The sequence below is a fragment of the Sphaerodactylus townsendi genome, linkage group LG13, assembly GCF_021028975.2.
Source record: "Sphaerodactylus townsendi isolate TG3544 linkage group LG13, MPM_Stown_v2.3, whole genome shotgun sequence".
NCBI lineage: Eukaryota > Metazoa > Chordata > Lepidosauria > Squamata > Sphaerodactylidae > Sphaerodactylus > Sphaerodactylus townsendi.
In genome coordinates this window covers 1,167,889-1,185,721 of record NC_059437.1, presented here as the reverse complement: position 1 = coordinate 1,185,721, position 17,833 = coordinate 1,167,889, and the positions used below count along the sequence as shown (strand labels likewise).

Sequence of the window (17,833 nt, the reverse complement as noted above, 5' to 3'; positions counted from 1 at the left end):
CCCCCCCAAGGATATCTGTGGTTCCTTCCTACAAAACCCACCTTAGATCCCACAAGGCTGGGCCTGTTTTGTGCCTTCATCACTGCTCACTTGGTGATAAAGACCATTCCCTCTTTCTGTTGGTTGGTTGGCAGTTCTTTGAAAAATGCCAGGCAGAGCTTCAACTGGGCAAAAGACCCTGACTGTTGATGCTTCTGTTCTTTCTCCAGGGCAAAGAAGCCCCTTGATTCCCTGCCAAGATGCCGCTCGTGAAGAGGAACATCGACCCTCGCCATCTCTGCCGCGGTGCTCTCCCCGATGGCGTCACCAGCGAACTGGAGTGTGTGACCAACAGCACTTTGGCCGCCATTATTAAGCAACTGGGGAGCCTCAGTAAGTTGCGTGTCTTTGTGTGTTCTCTGTGACTGAGGGTCAAGCCGGGCAATCCCTTTTTCTGGAAAACTGAAGGCAGTCTGGAAGCATGGTGTAGTGGTTAAGGGCAGTTGGGCTCAAATCTGGAGCACTGGGCTTGATTCCCCGCTCCTCCGCATGAGTGGGGGACTCTTATCTGGTGAACTGGGTGTGTTTCCCTGCTCCTGTACCTGAAGCCTTGGGTCAGTTGCGGTTGTTGTTTGTTGTTGTTTGTTGTGAGGGGGGAAGGGCAAGGAGGGGGGAAGGGCAAGGAGAGTGTAAGCCCCTTTGAGTCTCCTGCAGGAGAGAAAGGGGGGATATAAATCCAAACTCCTCCTCCTCCTCCTCCTCCTCCTCCTCCTCCTTCTTCTTCTTCTTCAAAACACTCATCCCCAGCAACTCACAAAGTGTGTGTTGTGGGGAGGGGAAGGGAAAAGGAGTTTGTGAGCCACTTTGAAACTCCTTACAGTTGAGAAAAGCAGGGCATAAGTCCAAACTCTTCTTCTTCTCTGCCCATGGAGGGGGAATTCCCAGAAGATGCTTGGGATATTCAGAAAGGCTAGTGAGGCGCCATTCCAAAATGGCCACCATGGTGGGGGTGGAGCAAATCAAAGAGTTGAGCAGTTCCTATGACAGAGGCAGCTAATTCTGGTTGTCCCGGTTCCTCCAAAGAGCCTCCTCCAGAGGAGCCAGAGAAAAAACAGGACCGGCTCTTTACTTTGGGGAAGAGATCCTTCTTGGTTTCAGTTTCCATGAAGACAAGAATATTTGCTTTCTGTACGATGACAGGGAGAAATTGCCAACCTCAAACATCCCAAGCCTACATCTGTGGTTGGCCTGAGGGTGTGCGCCTGTGAGATGCCTGATCCGGATCTCAGCACCATGCTAGTCAGTGGCTCAAAACTTTTCCCAGGTTTTTTTTTTATTATTTATATACCGCCCTCCCCCGAAGGGCTCAGGGTGGTTTTTGGGCTGCTTTCCCCTTGACTGACAAGCAAGTGGTGCCAAGCATCACCTTAGTGAGCACCACATAGAGCAGTGGTGGCGAACCTATGGCACGGGTGCTTCTTTTTTGTGTGTTGCCACAACACTGCAGAGCCAGATTTGGTGATCTCATAATGTGGCAAATGAGGGCAGAAGTGGCTCATTGAGAGTGCAAACAGTGAGCCGCATAATCCATTCCAATCAGCAATCACATGGGGAGCAATGCAATTCTTTGGTCATGTGACTGACCTCACTAAGAGCAAGCAAAGGCAATAGGGAGGGATTGAGGGCAATTCAAATCAATAGGCAAAAGGGAGATGCTTCCTGATGTTTACAAAAATGCTTGCAAAAGGTGGGAGAATTTTTGCTTCAGCCACAGTCGAAATATCACACGGGCAACCGGGTGCCCTGTGATGAATGCCAGTAGCCTTTAAGCTATATCAATACGACGAGTTGCCTAGTTACTTGCGGGCAAAAAATGCACAAAGGATGGGCATTGCTTCCCATTTGAACTCGAGCGCATTTTGTGGCTACTTTTAGACTCTTTCCAACACACTGTTTTATTCTTAGTTGCGCCACGAGGTCAAATGTGCCCAGATTTCGTGTCTTGCTAAACAAGGGAGGCATTCTCTCCGGGACGAGCCAAGCCGAAAACATGCAGCCTGGTCCCTAAAGAGGAGCAGAAATGAAGTCAGGCCAACCCAGCCCGTAGTCCTTTTGCCCTGGATTCAGACCTCTACTGGATGATTCTATTCAGTTCACAGGCTCCAGTTTCCTGGTTATCTGAGGGTTGTGCCCAGAAGCAAGCTGGCATAGTGGCTAAGAGCAGTGGCTAAGAGCAGGTGCACTCTGATCTGGAGGAACTGGGTTTGATTCCCAGCTCTGCCGCTTGAGCTGTGGAGGCTTATCTGGGAAATTCAGATTAGCCTGTACACTCCCACACATGCCAGCTGGGTGACCTTGGGCTAGTCACAGCTTCTCGGAGCTCTCTCAGCCCCACCCACCTCACAGGGTGTTTGTTGTGAGGGGGGAAGGGCAAGGAGATTATGTAAAGACCCTTTTGAGTCTCCTACAGGAGAGAAAGGGGGATAGAAATCCAAATCCCTCCTCCTCCTCCTCCCTCCTCCTCCCTCCTCCTCCTCCCTCCTCCTCCCTCCTCCTCCCTCCCTCTCTTCTTCTTCTTTCTTCTTCTTCTTCTTCTTCTTCTTCTTCTTCTTCTTCTTCTTCTTCTTCTTCTTCTTCCTCTTCCTCTTCCTCTTCCTCTTCCTCTTCCTCTTCTTCTATGAAGAGGGATTGAAACCGGTGCTATGTGACACCAGAAGTAGGCTCCAAACATCAGCCTGACAGTTGCCTGCTCAACAAATTAAGCAAATAAAACTGCTTCAGGAATTTTTTAAAAAACAGTACAGGATGGGCTTTTGCAGAGTAAATGGAGTGCGTGGGAAGCAGCAAAGATTGTTCCGGAAGGTGTCATGGTGAGTAGGACAGTGACCCTTGACAGAGTAGCGGATTGTACAAGTACACCAGTGGTTCCTGTTTGCGTATGAGAAAGGCTGGAGGTCTGAAATGATTATCGTAATGAATTAAAAAAAACAGAGACTCACTAAGAACTGCAGATGACACAGATGGAGAGCCACTCCATCACTCAACCAAACGTCAGCGGAGTAACCTTCAGAGCCATCAAGTCAGCCCCTGAGGAGATGTGCTTGATTTAAATCTCCCAGGCAGTTTTCCTTTCTCCTGCATCCTGGCTCCTGTCAGCTTTACGGCACGAGACTCCACATCTGCCTCACTAATTGGGATGGCCATTGGAATCCGCCTTGTCTATATATGCTTGTTTACCCATGGCAGCCCTTTTGAACATTTTCAGAAGTGTTAGTGTAAAGGATTCAATGGTGTTGGTAGTGAAGTAACCTTGAGTACATTCCACAGCCCGGGCGATGGGCCAGATGCATCGGCGGAGACTTTATCTTTGCGCGGGAGATGAAGACTCTGTTCCCATGGGAAGCAGGAAGGGGGGATGGGGTGAATGGTATTATAACCTGTGCTTCTGGCGGGAAGTGTCATTCCTGCCACTGCGTGTACTTGAGCTTTCTAAGATGTCTTAATAAATGGACTTTTACTCCCAAAGCCTTTTATTTCTGCGTCTATGGAATTCCTTACATTGTGGCAGGAATCCTAATTCATCTATATTCTTGTGCAGTGGACCTCTTGTCTTGCGATGGAGAGGTTGAATGTTACTGCGGAAGGTGCGGTAGCCCCCAAAGAGGGCTCCGACCTTTCCCTTCTGGATCTGGAGAAACCGGCAGGAGAATCGGGCCTGCAGCTGGTGGCTTCCTTTTCCCTCGGCCCTCGTGATCAGCCACGAAGTCTTCCTCTTTTTACTCCTGCTGGAACGCAGGGACGTGACGACGCACAATGGGGACTTCCATGTGAGTCGCTTGGGGCGCTGTCCATGGATCGAAGCCTGTGGATGCGAGATCTCTACCCGTTCTCGTAGTGGGATTACAAAGCCTCAGATGCAACCTGTCATGGAGGGAGACGTGGGCTTGACCACCTTTCATCGCGGCAAACCCAGGAATCCATTGAACGCATTCCTGGACTCTCGTATTTTGGTGATGCTCCCAAAGGAACCACCGTGGCACAGCACTGGGGCCCGTCCAAAGCGACACCGGGACTCCAACCTGGAATTGGGAGGGGTAATCCGTATCGCTTCCCCAATCGGACTCCCCATCCCGGTCCGGGCGCACCGCATCTGAGGTGTGCCTCGGGGAGCCACCCGGTGGCTACGGGCGGCTCACGGTGTCTCCGGCGGCTCGCTTCCCCGGATGGCGAAGAAGTCTGAAGAAAGCCTGCATTCCCCAGCCGGACCGGTTTCGTCTCCCAGCGGGAGAAGACTGGGATGGGGAAGTGGGGCGACTTCGAGATGCCTGCAAAGGCATGGAACCGTGAAGCGCCATAGCTATGGGGAGGAGTGAACGGGCACAGTTGCGGCAAGAGCGAAAACCTGCAGAGTGGACCCGGGAACAGCAACAGCAGTAAGAAGTCCAGCTCGAGAGTTGGAACCGTGCCAAAGACGCGCTCCAACGACAATATGCCTCCAGAATCTGTCAGTCCATGATAAAGTCCTGGAACAGTCCAGACTGGATTTTCATACAACGGCAACGCCGAAGTCGCCTGCCTTCAGGCTCTGCGCACGCCAAAGTAGGAACTTCCGCCCGGTGAAGCCCTTAAACGGGGACGCAACTGGTTAAGTTAGAACGAGAAAAGCTGCTTTGCATCGCGCACCAAGATGCATTGGCTCGCAAGGAGAGGGAGCTGGCTGCGTTGGAGAGGGAACTAAGGAGGCAGCAGACCAGGGGGGCCCCTGCTGGAGCCTATGCTGTTACTGATCATGCCGGTGCCAGGGGGGGGCCACGTACCTGGAGTCCCGCCACCCAAACGCCAGCGGCACCGGCCAGCGCCCCCGATTCCGGCCCCCCCGCATAAGCAGCTGCCCTTGCCCAACCTGCTCAACCAGAAGCGCCCAACCACCTCCCCAGCAGGCTTTGCCAAGGAGCGTCGTTTAATCAGGGGCTACCATTCGGCCCCCGATACTGTACAGCCCGCTTTGATGGGACCAGGCTTCCAAACTTCCCTACTTCATCTCCTGCAACCTCAATGCCCACTTAGAAGACTATGATGATCTGCGTGCACCGGCTCTGAACGCCGTAAAAAATAAGGGACATCGGCTCAGTCCTGGATGGGGCAGCTTAGCCGACTTTGGTTCGTGACTGTTTTGGATTTGCAGGATGAGGACTTCCTCGTACAGTGCCCGCGATTCCTCCAAGCTTTAAGAAGCCTGGCCGGGCTTTCAAAGCATCCAGGCGCCGAGAATGAAGCTATCCCCGCTTTCCATCAAAACCATCCAAAGCTTAAAAGGGGCAACACGCCCGGTTGCAGAATTTGTCCGTGAATTCCCGCGTCGCGGGCGGCTGCTCGCCTTTAACTTCCTCTCCTGGAGTGGCTCTCGAACGCATGAAAATGCGAATACTTCTCCAGATCGCGGTGGACAGCAGCAAACTACGTGAAACTTGGTGTTTTAATTCGGGTTCCTCGTGACCATTGCAGATTGGATCCAGTTGGGGTCTCAGGTGGCGCCTCGTTTGGAATCTACGCTGCCAAGGAGGCCATGCCCCACGCTTCTCTAAAACCACTACTGTGTCCACTCAAATCAAGCTTCCAGCAGCCGCCTCCTACCGGGAAAACCACCTCTGAACGCCCGTCGCCCGACTTGGATTGTGTTCTTTACTGCGGAGGGGCCAGGTCATCTAGCCAGCCAACTGTCCCAAGAAGAAAAACCAACCGCTCCAGCTCCGCGCACTCCGCCTGCCAAACCACCACGCAGGTCAGGGTCGCCTCCCACTGGCTCGTCTAAAGCGGTGACCGAAGCGACCCAGAGGAGGGGAAGCAGCTGTTTGCCTTTCTTCAGGCCCATGGACATGGGCCCGACTCCTGACGCGGTGAGTGAAGGCAGCGCTCCCATTACTGTTCAAGCATTTCTGGCCAACCCCGCTAAACACACTCGCATTATAGCCACGGCCCTTGTGGTTCCGGCTGCTCCCACTGCTTAATGCGCGCCCCAGGTGGCAGAGGAGCTAGGTCTAGACCGAATTCCCCTGGCTATGCCCATACCATACACCCAACTGGACGGCAGCCCCCACGCAACCGCAGGAGCGGCCCAGTTTAAACCACAGCCGGTTCTCCTCCGTTGCGCCGACCATTGGGAGAAAATTAGTTTCATTTTGGCGCCAGTGGCCAAACACTCCATAGTTTTGGGCATGCCTTGGTTATTGTTACATGAACCAAAATTCATTTGGAAAGAAAGGATCCTAGAATTCACTGACCCTCCCTGCGGTGAACACATGAATTGGGAAGAAAACCCAACGTCTCCTGACTCACCCCTCTCTGGCTTCCTCAGTGATTGCTCGATTCTATTGGCATCCCACCTGCATATCAGGATCTAGCCAGAGTTTTTCAGGAGCAGGAATGCGATCAGTTGCCACCCCACAGAGACACTGACTGTAAAATTGTCATACAACCAGGGGCACAACTACCCAAGGGTAGAATCTACCGCATGAGTCCCAATGAGGAGAAGGAACTTCGTGCCTTCTTAGACAAGAACCTTGCTCGCGGGTTTATACGGCGGGCTACCAAACACACACACGCTGCTCCCGTTTTGTTTGTCAAAAGAAAGATGGGTCTTTACGGCTTTGCACAGATTATCGAGGTCTCAATGCGGTCTCCCTGTCCAATAAATATCCTTTGCCTTTGATCAAGGACCTTTTAGATGCACTCGGCAAAGGACGCATTTTTACTAAATTGGACTTGAGAGAAGCTTACTACAGAGTCAGAATTGCTGAAGGTTATGAACACCTGACTGCGTTTAACACAAAGTTTGGACAGTTTGAATATTTAATAATGCCATTCGGGTTAAGTGGGGCCCCCGGAGCTTTCATGGCCCTTATCAACGAAGTTCTCCATGATTTACTGTACAAGGGAGTGGTTGTATACTTAGATGGCGTCTTAATTTACTCGCCAAACTGTAGAAGAGCATGAAATATTGGTTCGAGAGGTATTGAAACGCTTGCTTGACAACTCTCTCTTTGCCAAGCTCTCCAAATGCTGTTTTCATCAAACCTCCATTGACTATTTGGTTACGGATCTCGCCCGAGGGCTAAAAATGGATCCTGCTAAAATTGACGCAGTCCTCCAATGGCCTGCCCCCACCAACCGCAAAGAACTCCAGTCGTTCCTTGGTTTTGCTAATTTCTATCGTGATTTTATACCCCAATTTGCTGAACTGACTCTCCCTCTCACAGACCTCTTACGCACTAAAGGTAAAGATCCACTGTCCGCCAAGCCCGGGGCCCCCCTTTTCTGGTCTGAGGAATGTCAAACAGCCTTTCAACTATTAAAATCTGCGTTTACTCACCGAACCTATCCTAAAGCACCCTGACCCGGATCTCCCGTTTGTGGTTCACGTGGACGCCTCGGACAAAGCACTTGGGGCAGCCCTGTTGCAGAAAAATAAAGATGGTAGACTGGTTCCGTGCTTATTTGTCTAAAAAATTCTCTGGTGCGAACTCAACTGGACTGTGGGAGACAAGGAGACTGCGGCCATCAAAGCAGCACTCTCCACTTGGCGCCACTGGCTGGAGGGCTAAGCACCCCTTTCAAGTTTGGTGGATCATAAAAACCTGGCAGCTCTTTCCACCCCTCAAGATGTCCGCAAAACAACTTCGTTGGGCCGATTTCTTTTCTCATTTCTCTTTTACAGTCCATTTTTTCCCTGGGAAAACCAACAAATTGGCTGACGCAGCTCGCCTACCCGGGGAGGGGGGTGGGGCTGCCTTACGAGACATTCCACGACTGTTCTTACCTCAGTTGGGGTTGGCTGTCACCCGATCTCAAACGTCCACTTCTCCTCCACCCGTTCCCAGTCTCGTCTCTCCTTTCCTTCGGGAATTGGAGGAGGCGGGGCTGCATGAGCCTCCAGCGGCCGAAGGAGACTCCCAATTGCGTTTGGAGAATGGAGTTTGGCGGAGGAGGGAATGTTGGTACGTGCCTCCCCCCCTCCGCAAGCAGGTTCTTGAAGCTTGCCACGATGCCCGTTAGGCTGGACATTTTGGCTTTTGAAAACTCTGCACTTAGCCCGCCGGCAGTTCTGGTGGCGCGCAATGCTAAAGACATTGAGGCATAAATTAAGGGCTGCTCGGTTTGTGCAGAAGCCAAAACCATCTCGAAAGCCCCATGGACTATTGAAACCTCTCCCGGTAGCTTCCGCCCTTGGGAAGTCATCTCCATGGATTTCATTACAGATTTGCCCGAAAGTCATGGCAATACGGTTTTATGGGTGGTGGTAGACTTATTCTCTAAGCAAGCCCATTTTATTCCATGTGCTTCCATCCCCTCCGCTCCTAAATTGGCACGGCTGTTTATTCAACATGTTTACTGTCTCCATTCCGCCCCCGTTAAGGTGGTCTCCGACCGCGGCCCCCAATTCATCTCAAAGTTCTGGAAAGCGTTTTTGGGGTTGTTGGGGGCCGCCCGGGCCGTCGCCGCCCCCTACCACGTTCAAAGTGACGGCGAGACGGAGAGAACGAACAGAACCCTAGAGCAGTATTTACGTTGTTACACCAACTACCACCAAGACAATTGGTGCGAGCTTATTCCGTTTGCGGAGTACGCCTACAACAATGCGGGGCATAGTAGTACAAAGAAAACCCCTTTGAAATTGTGTCTGGTCGCTCCTTCCCGCCGTTGCCACAACTACCCGCGGCTGCTTTGGACCCCAGAATTTCAACAATGGATTTCATCCCTAGCCGAGGGATGGAAGTCGGTCCAGACCGCCTTACAACAAGCAAAGGACTCCCAAAAACTGCAAGCGGATAAACACCGCTCAGATTTCCCTCTGCGTGTGGGCTCCTGGGTGTATTTATCTACAAAAAATCTCAGAGACGTGCATAAATATTCCAAACTTGGCAAGAGATTTGTGGGACCTTTTCAGATCACTAAAGTGATAAATGATGTCACTGCTCGCTTAGATTTGCCTAACTCTCTTAGTAACATCCATCCTGTCTTCCATTCCAGCTTGCTCAAGGAGGCTCCCGCTTCCGATGCCTGGCACGACCCGCCGGAGAGGCCCCCACCGACTATTATTGATGGCCACAAGCACTACGAAATTGACGCTATCCTGGACTCTCGCTTTAATCGCAAACGCTTGCAATATTTAGTTTCTTGGGTGGGATATTCCTCTGGGTATAATCAATGGGTTTATTCCGAAAACATTGAAGCCCCCACCCTTATTTCTGCTTTTCACCGCGCCTTTCCGCATAAACCTGGGGGGAAGGGGTCTTCTTTAGGGGAGGCAGAGTGTAAAGGATTCAATGGTGTTGGTAGTGAAGTAACCTTGAGTACATTCCACAGCCCGGGCGATGGGCCAGATGCATCGGCGGAGACTTTATCTTTGCGCGGGAGATGAAGACTCTGTTCCCATGGGAAGCAGGAAGGGGGGATGGGGTGAATGGTATTATAACCTGTGCTTCTGGCGGGAAGTGTCATTCCTGCCACTGCGTGTACTTGAGCTTTCTAAGATGTCTTAATAAATGGACTTTTACTCCCAAAGCCTTTTATTTCTGCGTCTATGGAATTCCTTACAGTTAGTGTGGCATTTGTTTATTTAGATTTGAGACTAGCTCATCACTCAATTCCACAGGACCTTTGAAGCAAATGACAGCATGCAAAACAATTAGTAAAGCATCCCATAAAGAGCAGCTCATTAAAAGCCTGGAAAATCCCAGAGGAAACCAAAAACAACAAGGAATATCTGGGCAATCTGGAAAAATGCAGTTGGCTCCCCAGGTGCTTGTCGAACAGACAAGTCTTTACTGATTTCCTAGACTAGAGTCACATACAAATGGTTCTAACCAGCACATTGGAAATTGATTTTTATTTATTTTGTTTGTTTATTTTTATATTTATACCCCGCCCTATCCCCTAGGGCTCAGGGTGGCTTACAATGGCATAAAGTCTGAAATCATACATAAAATTCATAAAAAACCTATCAATAACCATCAATAAAAACAAGTCATAAAACCATTTGAAACAGTCTAGCTAAAAAACCCAGATGGTGAGACAGATCGTTTCTTCCACAGGAGACTCAGTGGAGATATTGTAACCGAGAAACATCTGGCTGCTTCATAATGAGGGGGCCACTGGTAAAAAGTCCCCGTCCCTCCTGTCTGATGAAGGTAGTAGTCAGAGCAAAGCCCTGTCTAAAGACTGACTGCTGTGCAAATGGAGGCTCTAGAAACCTTGGCATGGATAAGGGCCATAAAATATTGGCTGCATATACATTTTCTAGTGGGATCCAATAGCTATATTCCCTCTCTGTTATCAGATCACTTTATTTCACAATGGTATACTTTGATCTTTAGAAAGGTTGAAGCTCTTGGTTTCCCCGTGGAATCACTCCTTATGCTCACAAAGGTGGAAGCCTTCATCAGTTAACAATAGGCCATTGGATCTTGATTCTCATAATTCGACTCCTGCTGCCAAGACCACCTATTCTCCGACCACATTATTAATCCCATCGCGAAATAGGAATTATGGCAGCATAACCCGTCTGCTGATTAATCCCACTCCAGAGGAGAGCTCTCGCTACTGCAAGATGTCATGTGCTGCCATCAGCTCTGCTGGAGGGAAGATTTAAGAATATGGAACGTTCTATAAGAGTTTGTTCATGTGATATGACTACGGTTGAAACACTTGACCATTCTCTGTTTCTATGCCCTAAATACAATAAGATACGCATAAAATACATGAATTCCATTTTCTTGCAATGTTCTCAGTGGCATGAGTGTTCTAAGATACCCAATCTCCTGAACAGCTCTGATGTGCTCTTTTGTGAAACTGTGGCAAATTTTATACTGGAAATTAGTAGTTTTAACTGCATTTCTTAACCTTGTTTTGTTTTAAAATTTTGTCCTGTTTTATATGCCAATAAAGGCTTGTGTTGTTGTTGTTGTAAATGGAGGCTCCACTCGGCTGGGATCAGAAACTGGAGGGAGGTTAATCAACAGGAAAATCCTTAACTGGTTGACAGTCCTAGTAAAGACCAAGCGTTTGGTCTGCTGCCCCCTGCTTGCTCTGCTCTTCTTCTGCTCTCTGCCTCTTCGCGAAGCCTGTCCTGGACTTTTCTTGTTGCTTTGTCTCCTGTTTTTACGCTTTCCAGTCTCAATAGCCAGCCCCCACCCCCCCCCACCCCGGTCAAAATAAAGTGATTTGGAAAAAAGAAAGAGTCCGTGCTCAACCTGCACTCCGTCGTCGGCATTGGCTCCAGGTGGAGGAACCGTCTGAGCCTGTTGCGACATGGAGAGCAGTCTAGAAATCTAGTAAATACATAAACAATTTTTTTAAAAAACCCAAAAACTCTTGAGCTGCAGCCCGTGTGGGTTTTCATATCTAGGATGAGACATTCTGTTTGATGGGCAGGGCTGCCCCCCACCCCCCCCAAAGTGGCAACTGTGTCTTTAGCTCCCTTTCTTGCCCTATAACAGTAATGGCGAACCTTTTCGAGACCGGGTGCCCAAATTGCAACCCAAAACCCACTTATGTATCGCAAAGTGCCAATGCGGCAATTTAACCTGAATACTGAGGTTTTAGTTTAGAAAAAAACGGTTGACTCTGAGGCATGCATTACTCGGGAGTAAGCTTGGTGGTAAGTCAGTGGCTTTGTTTTGAAGCAACAGTGTAACTCTTCCAACGGGTGAATCATGACCCAAGGAGGGTTTACTCAGAAGCAAGCCCCATTGCCAGCAACCGAGCTTACTCCCAGGTAAAGGATCGTGCTGTAGTTCTTCACATGAAAATCAGTGGGGTTTAACAGTGCTTCACGGGGTTACCAACACAGCTTCCCGAAAACTAGGTCTTAGGTTTAATGCTAATAATCGAGGCCAGAGGTCCAGGCCAGCCTAGATGTGTGGGGGTGGGGGCGACTCTGCACGTGCCCACAGAGAGGGCTCTGAGTGCCACCTCTGGCACCCATGCCATAGGTTTGCCACCACTGCCCTATAACATCTTGAGCAATTTGCCTGTCTTGATATCGTGCTTCATGGCTCCCTCTGATGTCAGCCGATGGTGCTCAGGCACAAATCAATGACACAGGTAAGTTGTCAAAGATACTACAGTGGGTGAGAGAGAATTAAGCACACAATTATCACTTTAGGGCAGTGATGGCGAACCTATGGCACAGGTGCCAGTGGTGGCACTCGGAGCCCTCTCTGTGGGCACACACACACAGAGTTCGTCATGTGGGGTGGAAAATCACCCCCCCACACACACACACACACATTCATGGGCTGGCTCCACTGAGCACGAGCAAGACACCGGGCTGTGCATGGTGGGAGGACTCTGGATATGCCTGGTGCCTGTGCTCTGGGTGGCTGCTGCCCAAGGTGGCGGGGGCAAAGGAGACAGAGATGCTAGAGAGGCACAGAACTGTGCGTGCAGGACTGGCTGGAGGCTAGAGCAGGCTGGCCCCTGCTCAAGCGGGTGGGGCGGAGGAAGAGGGAGCCAACTGGTTTTTTCTAAACTAAAACCTCAGCATTCAGGTTACATTGCCTGGTTGGCACTTTGCGATAAATAAGTGGGGTTTGGGCTGCAATTTGGGCACTCGGTCTCAAAAAGGTTCGCCATCACAGCTTTAGGGGGTGGCTTTCCCTGTCATGGAACATGTTGTTCCAGCCTCAGAACGACTGCTCTGTGAGGAAATATTTCCTGCTTGCTTAAAACAAACCAAAGGTCTTCTGGTCCCTGCAAAAAATCTGCCCCATATGAGTAAAAACTAGATGAAATGCTGGACGCTGCATTTGCCTCTAGTTCACAGGAGGACAAATCATTTGCCTCTGATGTCTCTCCAGGTGTTCCTTATTTGGTTATTCAGGCCACCTTTTCACCCCATTAGTGTCCCCAAAGCAGCAAGCATAAAATGTTAGAACACTTGAATCATTAAAAAGAACATATAAAATGATAAAATAATTCAGTGAAAACACACAAACGAAGAACACCAGAGCCAGGAAGGAGGGCCAGTAACTATTATTGGGGGTACACCAAACAAAACCAAGACGTCTTCACCCGCTGGTGAAAGACACCATTAGTGGGAGACAGATGAATCTACCTGGGAGGGAGTTCCACAAAGAGGGCCTTTCTTGGGTCGTTCCCCATCTAGCCCAATGTCTTTGTTGACCAGGTGTGGTGATGTCCTTTATGTTGTATCCTTGCAGGCAGACACGCTGAAGACATTTTCGGAGAACTGTTCAACGAAGCCAATAGTTTCTACCTGCGGATGAACTCCCTGCAGGAGCGGGTGGATCTGCTGGTGATCAAGGTCACTCAGTTAGACTCCACGGTGGAAGAAGGTAACTAGTGGCCCCCTTGGGACAAATGACTTCCACACCTCCCATTTAGTAGCTTTGTGTCATCCAGGAGTTGCAGCCGCCAACGGTGGCACCACCCACCAGCATTCAAAGTGGGGCTTTCTGTTTTCCCTTCCGGTGCTGCCCAATGAGCCCCCCTCCCCCGGTTTCTTCCAGTGAGTCCTCAGGAGCAGGAGGGGGTGAGAGGGGTTAATGAAATCCACAGATATTCTGAAGGATAGTTATACCTTTCTGCTCCTGTGTTAAAGACTGGGCAAAAAAATTGCAGCATTTTTAGTGTTGTATCCTGGTCTGAACCTGTGGAATAAATGTGGGAACAGTTTATATGGAAAAGATACAATGCCCATTTCCGGAAACAAATCTAGGGGACGTGAGCACTCCCCATTTTAACTCATCTCTTCTCATGCTTCCATTTTGCTCTGCAGTTTCACTGCAAGACATCAACATGCGGAAAGCATTCAAGAGCTCGACCATTCAGAACCAGCAGGTTTCTCGGAACTCCATCCCCAATCCTGTGATGGAGATGTACCAGCGCTGCGATAAGCCCCCACCACTCAACATCCTCACCCCGTACAGGTATGGCATTTGGCAAAAGGATGTCTGCTACTAACCTGATCTGGAGGAACCGGGTTTGATTCCCAGCTCTGCCGCCTGAGCTGTAGAGGCTTATCTGGGGAATTCAGATTAGCCTGTTCACTCCCACACACGCCAGCTGGGTGACCTTGGGCTAGTCACAGCTTCTCGGAGCTCTCTCAGCCCCACCCACCTCACAGGGTGTTTGTTGTGAGGGGGGAAGGGCAAGGAGATTGTAAGACCCTTTGAGTCTCCTGCAGGAGAGAAAGGGGGGATATAAATCCAAACTCTTCTTCTTCTTCTTCTTCTTCTTCTTCTTCTTCTTCTTCTTCTTCTTCTTCTTCTTCTTCTTCTTCTTCTTCTTCTTCTTCTTCTTCTTCTTCTTCTTCTTCTTCTTCTTCTTCTTCTTCTTCTTCTTCTTCTTCTTCTTCTTCTTCCAGCCCTCAAGGCCAGCCGTTGGTGAAACAGAAACGGATGCTCGGTTTGGGTGAAGTCTGGGGGCTGATGCTGTCTCTGAGGATGCAGAGATTTTCTGCTCTGATGTTTTCCTTTCCGGGCTCTGGAGAGACTTGCTTCCACTGCAGGAGCTGCTGAATGGCATTCCATCAGTTATGGTTAATCAAGTGCCATGAGGGTGCATGAGCAGCGCATCACAGTGGAAACAACAAAAAAAGCAGGCCTTTCGGGCTTCTGAACTATATAGTGGGAAAGACTGCAAAGGCTGGGATGGGGAAGGCCAGAGGAAAACGTCAGGTTCTTTATGAGGTTCTTCAACCCCCTGGGTGCGTTCCTGGTGGGCTCCTGCCCTGCAGCTTTATGGTGTTGACTGCTTTTAAACCCTTCCCTCCCATTTGGCTCTTGCTCAACCTCAGCCTCCCATCTGCAAAATGGGCTTAATAATGCAAGCCTATTTTCTGGGGTTGAGGGTTACAAAATCATTTAATGAATGCTCTGTGGCTGTATTACAGATGTTGTCAGTGGCTTGCCTATTGATGAGCGAGCTGCCGCCTCCTGCTATTTGCAGTTGGTCAGGAGCATCAGCTGGCTGAACTTCAGGACTAACTGTTTAGCCGTAGATCAGGGGTGGCCAACCTACGGCACTGCCAATTGGCCATGCTGGCCGGGGCTGATGGGAATTGCAGTTCATGAACATCTGGAGTGCCATAGGTTGGCTACCCCTGCCATAGATCCTGGGGGAAAATCTGAAAGCCAAGGACGATGAAGAACACAGCAGTGTGCGGAAGGGCCCTGGATCCCTGCCCACATCTATCTATCTATCTATCTATCTATCTATCTATCTATCTATCTATCTATCTATCTATCTATCTATCTATCTATCTATCTATCTATCTATCTATCTATCTATCTATCTATCTATCTATCTATCTATCTATCTATCTATCTATCTATCTATCTATCTATCTATCTATCTATCTATCTATCTATCTATCTATCTATCTATCTATCTATCTATCTAATCATATTTATATGCCGCCCTCCCCCAAAGGCTCAGGGTGGTGTTAGGCTCTTTGTGGGTGCCACCTTTTCCTTTGTCCCAGGCAACAGAAGGTCCAACATCCAGACCCCTCCAAAGTAGACAGACCCAGATGTGGTGTTTGGACCAGAACTGCTGCCCATCCCCATTCTAGCTTTTGGCTTGCCTCTAATAATCAAGGCCTTTCTAGGGAAACAGCCGATTGTCTCTGTTTCTCCTTCCAACCAATTTGTCCATTTCAGAGATGACAAGAAAGACGGCTTGAAGTTCTACACGGACCCTTCGTACTTCTTCAACTTGTGGAAGGAGAAGATGCTGCAGGCAACGGAGGATAAGAGGAAAGAGAAACGGAGGCAGAAGGTGAAAGTGGGGGGGCGGGGGGAGCTCGGAGGGGGAATGTTTCATAGTGTGGAAATCTGAGTGTGTCTGTCCAGGGTATGGGAATGGGTAAACTCCCTACCATAGGGTGGGTGAAATAAGAGAAGATTCAACCTCTGCAACTATGGCCTGAACTGCCCATTGTAATTTGTAGTGTGTAGGGTCAGAGTGCTTTTGACCACTCTGGGAAGAGGGGGCCCAGCATCTGGTTGGGACCCACCCACCCTGGAGGGAGGCAGGGAAGGGGGGGAGAAGCCCCAGCATCTGGTCATGGTCCACCCACCCTGGGGAGGAGGCAGAAGAGAGGGGGAGGGGTTAGGGTCGGATGTCAGGAGTGAGAGCTTGGGGCCCACACTGGGACTGGCACCATGGAATAATGGAGAAGACGGTTCATTCTTCTCACTGTCCCATTTTGCTAACCCAAAAATGGCAAGAAAGGTGGAGTTGTAGTTAGTCCATCAGGATAGTCACAGCCTCCAGTAGGGCAAATATTGCCTCACTGAGGGAGACTGAACCATGCCCCTATTTGAGACCGTGGTCCTGTTCTATGCAGTGAGCAGTAACAGACTCAGAAGCCCAGAGAAGGGAAATGGTGGTAAGATCAGGTCTTTTCTTTAAAAGGCTCCGGTGGAACAACTCGGTCTTACAGGCCCTGCGGAACTCTCCAAGATCCCGCACTTAGGGCCCGGACGAGAGTTGGAGGGAGGAGTGTTCCCATTCAGGGCAGGGGGGCCAGGGCCGTAAAAGCCCTGGCCCGGGTGGAGGCCAGCCGTGTCACAGCCGAATGCAGAGGCCGTGTAGGGATGTATGGGGTAAGGCGGTCCCGGAGGTATGAGGGTCCCAGGCTGCGCAAGGCCTTAAAGGTTAATACCCATACCTTGTGGATGATTCGGAATTCCACTGGAAGCCAATGCACCTGGCGCAGTACAGGCTGAATGTGGTCATGGTAGGCACCTCCTGTAAATAAGCGCGCTGCCGCATGCTGGACCAGCTTTAACTTCCGGATCAGGTGCAAGAGCAGGCTGGCGAAGAGCAAATTACAATAGTCTAGCCTGGAGGTGACCGTTGCATGGATCATGGTGGCTAGGTCAGCTTGGGAGAGGAAGGGGGCCAGGCGTCGGGTTCAAAATTCCAGAGGTGGACATGCAGGACACGCCCGTCCCCCGTTGCTTTTGCCAGGTGGTCTCAGCATTTCTTGCTTATCTGTGCTCGCCAGCTTGGCCCTGACCTGGATGGCGCACAGGAGCTCAACTTGTCAGCTCTTGGAAAATGAGCCGGGCTGGGCTTGGTTCGTACTTGGACTGGAGACCACCAAAGAAGTCCAGGGTTACTACTCGGAGGCAGGCAATAGTGAAACAATTTCTCTTGCCTCGAAAGAGGGGTTGCTGTTAGTTGGCTGCAACTGGACAGCGCATCTTGAGTCCTGCCTTGAAAGGACAGCTCAGTTCAGATGCTGTGTTTTTATCCTGCCCTTTCTCCATGCAAAATCCAGAGGTGGGATCCAGCAGGTTCTCACAGGTTCCCGAGAGTAGGTTACTAATTATTTGTGTGTGCCGAGAGGGGGTTACTAAGTGGTGATTTTGTCTCTTGATTTTTGCCTTAGTTACGCCCCTCCTCTCAGCAGTAGCGCGCAGAACTTGAAGCAGTCTAGCAGGAAGTGCACCAGCATGCGTGGCAGCTCTGCCTGCGTATTCATTTCCCCGCCCAAGGACCGGTAGTATAGGCTGCATCTGCTCGCCACAGCCCTGCTCGAGGAATGCTTCCTGCCCCTGGAATGCGCGGCCATTGCGCCTGTCAAGTGTTCCCACCCATCCCCCATTAGGCGCTTACGCCACAGTTTGAATCCCACCACCATGGGAACCTGTTACTAAAATTTTTGGATCCCACCACTGCAGAGACCCTTGATAGGATTCCTAGGAAAATGACGGAAAGCCATTTGTTTGTTTCACAACGCATGTGGTTTTCCCACCACACTGACAACATGCTCTGAGCATCTGCAGGGAAGAAACCATGTGTGGCTCTTCCTCCTCCTCCT

General features: G+C 50.2%; 1 protein-coding gene across 3 annotated transcripts in view; it reads left to right on the top strand.

Moving 5' to 3' along the window:
- The window catches only part of LOC125442525 (wiskott-Aldrich syndrome protein family member 3-like), a 60,636-nt gene that overhangs the window by 22,548 nt on the left and 20,255 nt on the right, over positions 1 to 17,833 (top strand). For all 3 annotated transcript variants that reach the window (XM_048513895.1, XM_048513896.1, XM_048513894.1), the window contains exons 2-5: positions 210 to 372; positions 13,200 to 13,334; positions 13,778 to 13,928; positions 15,663 to 15,780. In XM_048513895.1, coding sequence (XP_048369852.1) covers positions 240 to 372; positions 13,200 to 13,334; positions 13,778 to 13,928; positions 15,663 to 15,780 — 537 coding nt within the window. In that variant the 5' untranslated portion in view covers positions 210 to 239. The remainder of the gene's footprint in view (positions 1 to 209; positions 373 to 13,199; positions 13,335 to 13,777; positions 13,929 to 15,662; positions 15,781 to 17,833) is intronic.